Here is a 14011-nt window from a genome sequence, read left to right as displayed (position 1 = left end):
CAATTTTGTATAATCTGCAAACTAATAACAATAAATTGGTTAGTCTCTAAGGTGCCACAAGTACTCCTTTTCTTTTTGCGAATACAGACTAACACGGCTGCTACTCTGAATCCCGATAGTGTGTCCTGGTCCTTTCCCCATGAATACAGCTTCACCCATTGTTTGTGGTCCTTTACTGAGTTTTCATTGTACAATAGCATTCCTTTCAAAGCCAATTTGAATTAATGTGTTTTTCAAAATCCTGAAAAATTATTCACTCATTGATATAGCTCCCTACTTGTGCTGGGACACTTGAGGCAATGCATGTCACATTAAAAACTCTTCAGAATACAGCAAAACACACCCTCTGAAATCTTATCAAATTAAAATGGTTAATGAGATGTGAAGGAAGTGTCGCTTTTGTTTTTAAAAGTGGCAAATTTGAAGTGCTCAACTTCATTCTCTTCCATGTTAAAACATTGTGTAGAAGATGATGACCTCTGAGAGTTATTGTCAGTTTAGTGTTGCAGTTTGGTTTGGGGGAAAAAAAGGAAAAATAATTACACTGTCTCTTATTTTTAGCTGGTATTCTTGGTTGATTAACAGCTTTGTGAATGGTGAGTATCTATGTATTTTCTTCTCAAATATACATATATTTATCTTTTCTTTATATTAAGGCCAGGAATTTCAAAAATGGCCTAAAATTGGGCTGACTTCAGTACGTGGTGTTGAGTGCTTAACATTTAAAAAAAACAACATCAGATCACTTATTTAGGTGCCTGAGTGTGGATTTAGTAGCCCCAGTTTGTTCCTTTTTTTTTTTTTTTTAAGTGTTAGCCTAGATTTCTTTTTTTTTTTTAAATTTTACAAGTGACGTTTCAAAATAAAAGTTAGACATCTCAGATTTTGTAACAATGTGATATGGGGTTGTCATGATTTGGCTGTGCATCCCAAAATGATAGCACTCAAATAGAGGAGCAAAAGGGAAGAAAAAAGACCTTAAAATAGTGTTATAATAGAACATAGTCCATGAGAGCCGGGTTTCTCGAACTTCTTTGCACTGCGACCCACTTCCGAATACAAAAATTACTACATGACACCAGTGTCCTTATTACTCTAGATTCTAGAGTCTAGAATCAGGGCCAGCATTAAGGGGCAGTAAGCAGGGCAATTGCCTATGGCCCCATTCCACAGGGGGCCAAGTGAAGCTAAGTTGCTCATGTGTTGGCTTCAGTCCCGGGTAGCGGGGCTTGGGCTTCAGCTTCTACCCCTGGCAGCAGGGAGTTTTAACACCAGCCCTGGCGACCCCATTAAAAAACTTGCGACTCACTCAGGGTCACGACCCACAGTTTGGGAACCGCTGCATTGGAGTAAACCACAGAGTGAGGATAATTACATGTGTATCTTGCACTTGTGCACCTCCCTTTAGGATACGTTCACACTGCAGCTGGCAGCGTGCTTCCCAGTTAGGTTAGACAGACGCACACTAGCTCTGCTTGAGCTAGTGCTATTTTTAGCACGTTGGCTCAAACAGAACTAATATATGTCTGCCTACCCAAGCTGGGAAGCATACTCCCAGCTTCAGTGTAAACGTACTCTTAATGTTAAGGAGACTTGTGTACATGAAAAGGGAAAACAGATGTCTCTGAAACAGAAAGTGTATAAATTTGCATGGAATACTTACTTGCTCTTTGTGGATTTATCTTAAAATATGTTCATATTGTATTTTCAGGGGTATATGCTTTTGGATTCCTATTTATGTTGCCCCAGCTGTTTGTGAATTATAAGGTATGTCTAAATGTTTATAATGGGATATTTTTGGCTTTCAGTATCTATAACTTATTCTCAGTTTTGTTATAAATTATATTTACATTTCTTTTCTTGTAGATGAAATCAGTTGCGCATTTACCATGGAAGGCATTCACATATAAAGTAAGTAAAGCTGTAATTTCAAAAACTTGTGCTACCAAGACAGCAATTGTTTTTCACTTGAGAAGCAAGGCAATAATGTGTAGCTTAACTGTGAATTTTTAGAATTAAACTACCAGTTTAACGCAGCACAAATTTAATTTTTGTCTGTGATTTTTTCTATTTGCTAAGAAAGTTATGACTCCTTCTTTACTTTTTTCATTGTGGCTTTTCTATAATGTAAATTATTTTAGTTTCCTTGTTTTGATAGAGTTGACTGGTTTTGACTGTCAGCAATCTTTCGTATTGGTAAAATACTTACTTTTTTATTGAATATATGCATTTTAATAGAATATTCCATTGATTGCTAAATATGTTGCAAACTGAAAGACAGTTATGGGAAAAAGTCAAGACCCCATGTACTCTACAGTGCCAAGGAATTTCCCCACATTGCAGCAATACTGTGTTCCAAAACCTGTGTTCAGATTATTAAACAGTGTAAATTAAGCTATTTTGTTTTTGTAAACCAATAGAAAGCCTGAAATGGTAGTCTTACTCCTGGGGGAATTCTGCACCACTGCGCAATGCAGAATTTTGCAGAAATTAATGTTGTACATGCAGAATTGCCTTTCCCCCAGAGAAATGGGCTGCAGAGCTGCTGGCTGCCACTAGGGGCTGCTGGACCCAGCAGAGCCCAGCTCACACATAGAAGACACTGCCAGGGGGAGGAGGAGGGAGTGGGAGCTAGAGTTCCTTGCATGCCCTGAGGGAAGCAGACAGCGGCACGCATTAAACTCCACACAGCCTGATGCTGGGTCCCAGGCTTGTTTCTTCCTCTGGATCCCTGGGCTCTGGGGGGCTCCGTGGCTGGGCTCTGAGGGGGAGGGGCTTTGGGTGTTTGACCCTCTTTCTTCCCTTCTCTCCTCCCTCCCCGTCCCCCCTCCCTTCCCTGCCAGCTGGGCTCTGGGGTAGGGTGGGGGAGGAGGCAGAGAAATAGGAACTGGGTTGTCATAGGGATTTCTTTAATTCTCTACTCCTGGGCAGACTTTTGTGTGTGTCAGTATTGTTACAGATATACTTGCTGACAGGTATTTTGGAATAAATTACCAAAATAATAGAGATTGGCATGATTATGTAGAGTTATTTTGACAAAATCTGCAGAATTTTAAAATCTTGTGCACAGAATTTTTTTTTTTTTTTTTGGTGCAGAATTTGCGCTTTTTCAGTGTTGATAATGGTAGCAAAAACATCCAGTAAGTGTGTTTAATCCCATCATAGGTTGCCTCCCACACTTACCTAGATGGAAACCTAATATAAAAATGAATAAGACAGAGGCATCTTTACTAATTATTTATTTTCCTATTTAATTCATTAAAACAACCATTTTAATCTAAATAAATCTGCCACAGAGTTTAGAATGCAGCATCAAAATGCAAGTCTTAATGATGTTAACAGACACATGCTCAGGGGTGCAGGCTCTGAGCGGTGCTTACCTCAAGCAGCTCCCGGAAGCAGCAGCATGTTCCCTCTCTGGCTCCTACACGGAGGCATGGCATCAGCCAAGCAGCTCTGCGCGCTGTCCCATCTGTAGGCGCTGCCCCTGCAGCTCCCATTGGCTGCAGTTCCCGGCCAATGGGAGCTGCGGGGGGCTCCACTTGGGATGGGACCAGCTCCAGAGCGGGGCAAGCTCCTAACCCCACTCCCCACCGGAAGCTTGTGGGCCGGATTAAAAGTTCTGATGGGCCAGACGCAATCTGCGGGTCGGACACAATCCGCAGGCCGTAGTTTGCCCATCCCTGCTATAGACCAAGCCTTTAACACACACTTTATTTTTTCTTTCTATTCATGGTGAAATGTGTGTACTTTGGGATGCTGTGGTAGGTGTGTGCAGTCTGAATGTGTGCTTGTTTCCTCAGTGAGGATGAAGTCTCATTCTGTCTGTGAGCACATTATGTCCTCACGGATAATTCTTCCTAGTACTTAAGTAATTTCCCAAACATCTGGTCATAGCCTTAGTCATAAGGGGGAGATGGTTGGTGACATGTAGAGAACATAGAGGTAGATATTAGAGTTTAAATGCAGATCATCTTTGGATATTTTGACCCACAGATTGGTTTGTTGTCTTGCATACGAGTGATGTATTTTTGCTAGTTCTTTGAGACAAACAAGGAAACCAGCAGAATTTCACTCACTTTGGTTTCTTTAGGGTGTATACTTTGGGTTTCTTATACCCACTGGAGCAGTACATAGTAGACACTTTTGCCTGATTAGTTCTTATGTATTATAACTGTTATGGTATGAGAAATTTGGGGTTTGTTTCCAAAAATTGCAAATAAATTTTATATATTCCAGCTACTTGTCATAACAAATCATGTTATCGATATTAGAGCCTTATGACTGGAGCTCTGAAGATGCACATATACATGTGCTATGAAGGTTGTCTGTGACCACAGTACAGTTTTTAAAACCAATATAAAAAAACTACAGAACTATTTACAGATGTCATACATGTCAGTTCTCTATAGCAAAGGTTTCCTGCTTCCACAGTAAATGTCTTTTCCAGTTGCTTACGATTCTCTCAAATATTCACTTATGGGCTTAAAAATTTTCAGGCTTGGTTTCTCCTTGAGGGAATTTTATTTGGAATGCATCAGCAAAAACATTTTGGCTCTTAAACAAAAGCAGCAAAAAGAAATCACCAAAGAAATTTTTTTGCCATTATCCATTTAAAAATATATATATATATTTTTGAGCAGCTAATAAATACCTAAACGGGAGGAAGTAGACAGTTTAAATTTGGCAGAGAGATAATGGTTTTGATGAACAAACTTTTTTTGGCAGACCAAGGAAAATACATTTTGGTTTGAGAGTTTTATAAAGATTTTAAAATTACATGTTGTTCTTACGCAATTTAAGGATTAATGCGTAACTGGTTCTCCACAAAGTGAAAGTGATCAATGGAGTATTCATGAATCCTCACATTTTCAACCGCATCGGGAATGTGGCATCATTTTAACCTGTATTTTTTTAAAGTTATAATAAAAAAATAAAATATTTAGATGATGAAGGTCAAAGAAAAGTAGCAGCTGTTCCCTTACTGGTAACGTTTCACTTGCTTCCCTGACGTACTGTGTTTTATTTCCCCGTCTTTTGTATATCTAAAGCTCTGTCTAAGTATGCTTCAAGCTAAAACACTTACTAATATAATCGTATATTCTGGAGTGGACAGTGCCTTCTGAATGAAGAAAGAGCCATGTTACATCTTAGATTGTTAGATGGGCAACTTAAGACTTGAATATTGGCAGTCGGAGTGAACTGAGTATAAAATGTTGTGTGTTCCCAATTTTAGTTTCCCCCCATAGTTTCCTTTTAGATCTGTATGACATTCTGGTATGCAGTCCAGACCACTGAGTGGCTGTGTCACCACCTGCCCTGCAACCTGGTGTGCCTCACAATGCTTTTTACTGTAACTTCCAACTTGGGCTTCTCACAAACAGCATGCAGGTTACATCCTGAGTGTCTGTGGATAGCCACAGCCCTGGTCCAGCACCTCTAACTCCAGTAGCTTGTCAGCAAACACCAGTCACACTTTGGCTTCCAGCAGCTTTGATTACTACATGCAGAGTAACCCCAACACACTCCCAGTCCTGGATTTTTCCCAATAAATGTGTGTTCTGTACTGTTCAGCCCTCTCTTGGACAGTCTAGATATATTAGGTCCGTTGCTCCTCTAAAGGGATCAAGATACAACAGTTTGCCACCTCAAATGGAGTTATACACACAGTTCACAACACTGAATTAGTTTTGATTAAAGAATAAAAGACATTTATTTAATTGCAAAGAGAGAGGTTTTAAGTGAGTACAAGTAATGAGGCATCAAAGTCAGAAATGGTTACAAGAAAAACAAAGATAAAATGCTTCCTAAACGTAACAAACTAGACTTGATTCAAGGTGAAGTCCCCTACCACATATTCCAGTAACAATGTTGATCAAATTCTCAGGCCAGGATCTGCTCCCAAGGTCCAACAGCTGTTGAGGTTTTTGTTTTGTTTCATTGTGTTTTTTTGGTTTTGGTCCTCTTAGGTGAAAGAGGGAGAGAGAAAAGGGAGAGAGAACATGAAGTATTTTTGCCCCATTGTCAGACTGTGAAATGCAATTTCCTGAGAATGACCCCTAGATAAAGTTTATTCCAGCTGAGAGTATGGAGACATGGAGTCTGATGGAGGAAGTTCCATGCTGGTTTTTTTCACCTGTGTATGCGAAATGCAGATGTGCCTGGTGTGACAGGGTCGGGCCGGATGGCTACAGGAGAGTAATAGAAGGCAGATATATTAGCCCCAGGTTAAGTAGGTCCCTTTTCCCTGGGTAAGGTAACAGGGAAGGTTCCAGAACAATCAGGAACTTTCTGGAAATAATTAAGACAGACAGGCTGATTAGAACACCTGCAGCCAATCAAGCTGCTAGAATTAATTAAGGCAGGCTAATCAGGGCACCTGGGTTTAAAAAGGAGCTCACTTCAGTTTGTGGTCCACGTGTAAGGAGCTGGGAGCAAGAGGCGCTAGGAGCTGAGAATGAGAACGTATACTGTTAGAGGACTGAGGAGTACAAGCATTATCAGACACCAGGAGGAAGGTCCTACGGTGAGGATAAAGAAGGTGTTGGGAGGAGGCCAGGGGGAAGTAGCCCAGGGAGTTGTAGCTGTCGCACAGCTGTTCCAGGAGGCACTCTAGACAGCTGCATTCCACAGGTCCCTGGGCTGGAACCCAGAGTAGAGGGTGGGCCCGGGTTCCCCCCAAGCCTCCCAGCTCCTGGTCAGACACAGGAGGAGTTGACCTAGACTGTGGATTCAGAAAAACGGCCAAGCTGAGGGCTGCCGTGAAGCTCCAAGGTGAGCAAATCTGCCAATAAGCGCAAGACCCACAAAGTTAGAGGAGGAACTTTGTCACACTTGTTTCTTGCCTTTCCCTCCTTCCATGCCAAAGAATGTCCATTTGATAGGTGATGGCCCATCAACTTTGCCAACACCTGGCTAGGCATGTCAGCGAGTCCTTTGTCTTTGAGAAACAGGTTTACCCACTTCCCAGACGTGTTTGGTAAACACACTTCAGTCATGATTTCAGCTTACGTTCATAACTTTACATATAACGTTGCTACATACGTTTCACCATGACATTATTGACCAGCAAGTTGAGTTTTCAAATGGTACCTTACAAGGAATATTTTTTACAAAGATTATTACAGTGTGCGGGGGTGGGGGCCTTCCACTTTAGGGAGGGCTCCAGCACCCTTGCAGTAATGTGTAGGATGTGATTACAGGAGTGCATTCTGTAACAATCTGTGTTAATATTTTATTATCTTGCTTCCTTTTTTCTCTTCCTCACTCCACTGTGATCCAGTATCACAATATACTGTCAAGAAGCTCTATCCATACGTTCTAATAATAAACCTTGTTAATTAAAATACTCAAAAATCAAAACTATTCCTGAGCTTGCCATTGTTTTACTGGTAACATTGCCAATACAGGTAGACCTTCAGTTAGCACATCACTGCCAAATGTCGGTACTAGTGCAGGCAGATCCATTTTTTGTCTTTAACCTGACTGTAAGTTCTCCTGTTCAAAGTTCTGGCTGTTTTTTTAGGTTTGCCTATTAGTTCTTAAATAGTGCAGTGTGTTCTCAGACCTGGGTGGTAGCCCAAGTCCTAGTGTGATATTTGAAACTGACCACCTAACCATAGAGTTAATGCAGGGGTAGCCAACCTGTGGCTCCGGAACCACATGCAGCTCTTCAGAAGACTGAATGTGCGACTGCTTGTATAGGCACTGACTCCGGGGCTGTAGCAACAGGCACCAACTTTCCAATGTGTTGTGGGGTGCTCACTGCTCCACTCCTGGCACTGCCACAGGCCCTGCCCCCTCCCCTGAGTCTGCCATGCCCTTGCTCCTCCCCCCTCCTCCAAGAGCCTCCTGCACACCGCGAAACAGCTAACCAGGAGGTGTGGGGAGGAAGGGGAGGCACTGATCTGCAGGGCTGCTGGTGGGCAGGAGGCGCTGGGAGCAGGGTGGGGGAGCTGATGGGGGGCTGCTGACGTATTACTCTGGCTCTTTGGCAATGTACATTGGTAAATTCTGGGTCCTGGCCTCCCCGAGTTAATTTGCTACCAACTGAACTATACTGATACCTTTACTGAAAATATTTCTTATATTTATAGGCATTCAACACCTTCATTGATGATATCTTCGCTTTTATCATCACTATGCCAACATCGCATAGGCTGGCATGTTTTAGGGATGATGTGGTATTCCTTGTCTACCTTTACCAAAGATGGTATGTTTTCCCTTCATCCCTACTCCTTTTTTTATCCATTTTCACTGTTTGTCAACTACAGATCCATGCAGCTGTGTGAGCAGTAATTAGGTACAAGAGACAAAAATAGTTTAGGGCTGATTTACGCCTTTGCTCTCTTAGAATGTCTTAGTATGTCTCTTAGGAATCTGATAGTCCCAAGCTATACTCTTATCAATCATATATGGCCTCTTAGAAGTTACTTACTCATGCTTTGAGAATTAAACCATAAGTAACTCACGAGTCTGATTACTCACCCTTATTTACATAATGTATTCTCTTACCTTTTAGTGTGGGCTTGAAAAATTCCTCAACGTGGCCAAGAGAAAGCTAGCCTTGTTGAGGCAGGAATCTACACCACCAATTCTAACAAAATCTAAACTTGCTTACTTAAAATGAACATTCCAAAAGTGAATAGCATAATTTTCCTAAGTCTGCAGACAGCTCCAACGCTTCTGCTACTTAGTTTTGCCATACAGCAGAGTGATATTAATAAGACTCCTAATTTTCGCTGCTGCTGCTATGCAGAACTCCGTGGCAGCAGGGTAGCTGTCAAGAATTCATGTCAGTTTCTTGTTGTTGGATGAGAAACTTAAGAACAGAAGCAGATTTTGGAGTTATTCACTGGGAAATAGGATTGAGAAGGAGACAGAGAGGGAAAGACGTTTAGACTAGCAACAGAGATGTCCCATTCCGTTGACAACCTTTTGTAGTATGCAAGGAAAGTGATAGAGGAAGAGGATCTCCAGTACTCTCACAACGGGGGGGAGGAGACTCAAGGCTCCTTCCTTCCAACCGCTAAAGGTGAGTAGAGCTTCAGATTTGCAAGGCGAAGACTGAAGATGAATCATAGGACTGGAAGGGACCTAGAAGGTCAGCTAGTCCAGTTCCCTGCACTCGTGGGAGGACTAAGTATTATCTAGACCATGAAGTCTCCAGGTCTAGAGAGCGCACAAAGCAGCTGGTGGCCGTTGTTGGCCTTCTCAGCAAGGCACTTCCAAGTGCTCGTTGGTGGAAGTTCTCCCTTCATGATGGTCTTTTCTGTCTAGCTTTGAATAACTAGTGGGTTTAGTCTTCTAGCTAGTAGGTGTCTGGTATGTTTTTCAAGTCCTGTATTATGTAAACAAAGTTAAATTTAAAATCGAGAATTAAACTCCTATTTAATGTTTTAAGTAAATATTATATGGTGGTTCTTTTAAAGTTTTAGCTTTATTTAAACTGATTTAGTAGTAGTAAAACAGGTTAAGGAAAGTTATATTTAAAACAGCCCAGCCTCTTCTGATTGATGAACAAGGAATCAATTTTTGGCAGATTAAACAGTGGTGCTTGCTGTCTTTTACCAGGAATCATTGCTTCATGTCACTAATTTGTGTTATTTTATCTGTAAGGCTATATCCTGTGGATAAGAGCAGAGTGAATGAATATGGAGAATCTTATGAAGAAAAGCCGAAAAGAAAACTCCACAAAGAATAGTTTAGATAACAGTAGATGACTATTTCTGGACTGCTACTGGCTATGTGTATTGTTTGATCTTAATGAAGAAAAAAGATTGGATTATTTAATAAGAGTATTTTTTAAAGCTTATGACAGAACTCCATGGACAATACATCTTCTGCGTTGCCAAAATCTATTTTTGATGGTTCTTTGATGTTTCAAGATTCCTTGTGTGTCTTTATGAGGAAGTCTGCCAATGTTTCTGCCAGAGGTCACTTAAACAATAGTTAAACATATTTAAACTTCTCTTACATGACAAATTAATATTTGTTTAAATTTTCTTTATTGTTATGATGAACGTTTTAATAGGTGTTTTGAGACAGCTTAATTAACGGGTCATGTGGTACCTTTATTGATAAAGGGCTACTAGGCCATGAAGAATACAGGTAGGCTGTGATTGTTATAGCAGAATAGAGCATCACTGCTGAACCAGGGGTTGTTAGAATTTAAAGGTATAACTTCTGGAACATACACTTTAAACTGCATCACACAACACCATTCTAGATTGACACCGGACATGGAAGGGCTCGGATTGATGAGGGGTTAAAATCTTATGGCTGACCTAAGCTGTATGGGACTTCGAAATAAGAGTCCTCTGGCTTAAAATAGTCTCCCTGGAAGGAAGGGGAAAGTAACCCAAACAGTTAAACTTCTTAAAATATTGTCAAGCTTTTAGCCCATAATGACTTCAAATCTTAATTTATTTTTAAATGGCTTTTTATTATAAAAAGCTAGTGAGCATGTGCAGCAATTAGTATTCAGTGACTAGTTTTATTACATAAATAAAGTTGCATAAACCTTTCCTGCATTGCTAGCTTAGGATCCCTTGATTCCCCATTAAAATGGGTATTTATATGATTGTCATAAAGCATTTTGATGTACTAGGAAAATACCTCTTAAGCAGTCTTGCAACCTTACTTTTGCATGATAGACACCATTGTGAACTATTGTGCCAATTCTTATATGCTTTCACAGGCAAAAGTTTCCTAGTCTTCTTGATTTGTATTTTAAATTAGGTGAATAAAACATACAGCATTCAGCTAATTGGAAGGGGATTGCTTGAACTAATAGATGCTCAGAATATTATCTATCGAAAAAACATAAGTAAAATAACTTTCAAAATGTGCCCGTAAGTTAATTTTATTTCCAGTAACAACAATGTTTAAAGGGTGAAGTGTCACTGTAACTTCCTATCATGTTATCAGTTGGGTATTGTATATATCACTGAAATTCAGCACTTCTTGCAAATTGTTAGAATATGCTAAAATAAAGTATATTCAAATGGTAGAACAGTATGCATTTAGAACCCCCATTATGCAGTTTTATGAAATAATAACTTGCATTTAGTGAGCACTAAAGTTAAATAACCTGCATTGAGTAACACTGAAAATACATGTTGCTTTCCTCACATTAATAAACAAAACATTTGATTCCCAGAACCAGCATTAGCAGCTTAAGCCTAGTTAAAGTAACTACTTTGTTTTAAAGTTAAATTGATTAACTTCTAGAGATTTTATGTGGAAAAAACCAACACTGCTGACCAAAGCTATGTCTTTCTTTTAATTTACTACATATTTTTGCTGGGCTGTCAAAACAAGTTTGGTTTTTTGTTTTTTTTTTGTCTGTTTTTTTTAACTTCAGTATGCCACTAACTCAAAATGTAAATACTTCAAGTGAAGGAAAGATTGCTCTAATTTTGTCATAAATAGAAAACAATAATGGTTTGTTTTTCTTTTTCAAATCCCAGTGTTGCAATGGTTTGAAAGCATAAAGGCTGTCGTCCTGTAAAGACAATGCATGTGCCTAATTTGAAACACTGTGAGTAGTCCTACTGAAGTCATTAGATCTTAACTTCACTTACACTGAGGCCCCTTTACACCATTCTGGCAGTGTAAAGCTGTCATGAAATGAAACAAGAACTGACATTTCTTTTTTAAAAGCTTTTTTTCAGTGCAATAAAATAGTCTTTCAAAATGATGAAGCAGTGTTCCATTGAATACTGCATGTTTTGAGCTATAGTTCACTTGGTTTGAAATAGATTTAAAATGTGTCAAACATAATTGGAAACCGTTTCAATTCCTTCCAGAAGAGAATACTATTGAAGTGCAAAATATTTTTAAAATGCAGGATTATAGATGTACATTGTATTCATGATAACACGTGTTCTTCTGTCACACTGACACAAGATGAGCTAAGTAACCACCATTTTAGTAAAGATTGTATATGACAAATCATATGGTCTCTGTTGGATTTTAAGGGCTACATTTAGAACTTCCATAATTAAATCCTAAGCATTTAAAAAATATGCACAAATAAAACATTTGAGTTAGGTAGGCTATCTTGTGCAACTTGAGACAAGCTCACCGCATCTTAAATCTCCCTTAGTAATGATCTGTCATTTACACTGTGGCAAGAAATTGAACTATATATGTCACAATCTATTAATAAAGGATTGTCAGAATTAGGAATAGACAGTGGGATTTTAAAAGCTGCTTAAAGCATTTGAAAATATCAGCCAGCATGTTCAAGGTGGACCTGCAAGGAGTTATTCCTGATTTCTTATTTATGCTGCACTGATGTTAGATTAAGATGTTATCCTACCTTCCCACACCTAAAACTGCAAGGGTGACCTACTTTCTACCCACCCACCTACCCCCAAAAAAGGAAAATTCCAGGGATGCACCAGGTCCTGGGGCCAGACAAACTCAAGCTGCAGAAGCAAATTAAAAAGCAGCCTCAGCAGGGACAAACTGCTTTCTACAGTTTTTACTCTGGAAATTCCCTTGTGCTGATTGGCTGTTTGGTCCATCTGCTGCCATCCCCTTCCTCAGTTTCTTCACCTCACATCATTCTACTTGCTCTTCAAGCTGTCCTGTTTCCTCTCCCTTTCCTTATTCACCACATCTCTCACCTTTTGTCTTTTGTTTAGCTAATTGCCCATAACAAATCCATATCCAAAGAATGTAATAAAAATTGAATCCTGGAACTAGCATATTACCAAATCATCACTTTGTTCACTCGCCTTGTAGGTTGTAACCTTTTCCTTCATCTATCCTATTTGTGACAGAGCCCAGCAACAGATGCTTTGGAGAAAGTGCAAGAAATCGTACAGTAAGCAGATGTGGTATAATTTTTCAACTATGAAGGTCTCAGCCTAATAGTTAGAGATGCCCTGAAGTATGGAGCCTTTTCTATCCCTTCCAAAGTTTTTTGTTAGCAATAGCTATTAGAACTCTGGATATGTTATACATATAAATGCCCAGTAGCCTGAACCTTGCTAGCATTTGGTCTTAATATCCCCCTGCAATAAGTTCCGAAACTTAACTATGCATTTTGTTGAAATTATTTTCATTGGTTTTGAATTTCTCACCTTTTAATTCCTTTAAATGCCCCCTTTGGCTTTATATTCTGAGAGAGAACAGAAGTAGTATAGAAGGAACTGGTAGCAAAACCTATAAGTTGAGGTTGCCTGACCCTTTTCATTATCAGACCCTGTTTTCAGTTAGCTTAAACTTGGCCAAAATGTAACTATTTCGACTAAAATTTTCTATGTCTGCCTTAAACTGATTTTTTTTCGGGGAGGGCGGTTAACAGTTAAACTATTTTAAAAAGAGATGAGGGGGGAAAATACATTGAATTCTTACAACTGTTTGTAAGTCCAAAGCAGACTGCGAAGAGTTACTAAGGGATCTCCCAAAACAGGATGATGGGGCAATAAAATGGCAGATGAAATTCAATGATAAATGCAAAGTAATGCACATTGGCAAACAATACCATTTCTATATATAAAATGATGGGGTCTAAATTACCTGTTATTACTCAAAAAAGAGATCTTGGAGTCGTGGATAATTCTCTGAAAACGCCCAATCAAGGTGCAGTGACAGTCAAAAAAGCTAACAATGTTGGAAATCATCAGAAAAGGGATAGGTAAGACAGAAAATATATTGCCTCTATATAAATCCATTGTGTGCCCACATCTTGAATACTGTGTGCAGATGTGGTCACCCCATCTCAGAAAAGATCTATTGGAATTGGAAAAGGTACACAAAGAAGGGCAACAAAAATGTTTAGGGGTATGGAACAGCTTCCCCATAAGAGGAGAGATTAATTTGCGCTATATTGATGACATCTTCATCATCTGGACCCATGGAAAAGAAGCCCTTGAGGAATTCCACCATGATTTCAACAATTTCCATCCCACCACCAACCTCAGCCTGGTCCAGTCCACACAAGAGATCCACTTCCTGGACACTACAGTGCTAATAAACAATGGCCACATAAACACCA

The 14011-nt window shown here is 39.6% G+C and overlaps 1 protein-coding gene across 1 annotated transcript in view; it reads left to right on the top strand.

Annotated features, from left to right (window-relative positions):
* Positions 1 to 11958, top strand: part of CLPTM1L (CLPTM1 like) — a 115305-nt gene extending 103347 nt beyond the window's left edge. The window contains exons 13-17 of the mRNA XM_048839513.2: positions 562 to 596; positions 1712 to 1767; positions 1867 to 1911; positions 8097 to 8212; positions 9619 to 11958. Coding sequence (XP_048695470.1) covers positions 562 to 596; positions 1712 to 1767; positions 1867 to 1911; positions 8097 to 8212; positions 9619 to 9703 — 337 coding nt within the window. The 3' untranslated portion in view covers positions 9704 to 11958. The remainder of the gene's footprint in view (positions 1 to 561; positions 597 to 1711; positions 1768 to 1866; positions 1912 to 8096; positions 8213 to 9618) is intronic.
* The last annotated feature ends 2053 nt before the right edge of the window (positions 11959 to 14011 follow it).

This window comes from Caretta caretta, chromosome 2 (assembly GCF_965140235.1).
Source record: "Caretta caretta isolate rCarCar2 chromosome 2, rCarCar1.hap1, whole genome shotgun sequence".
Taxonomy (NCBI): Eukaryota; Metazoa; Chordata; order Testudines; family Cheloniidae; genus Caretta; species Caretta caretta.
Note: the sequence above shows the minus strand (reverse complement) of the source record. Positions and strands in the feature narration are given on the sequence as shown.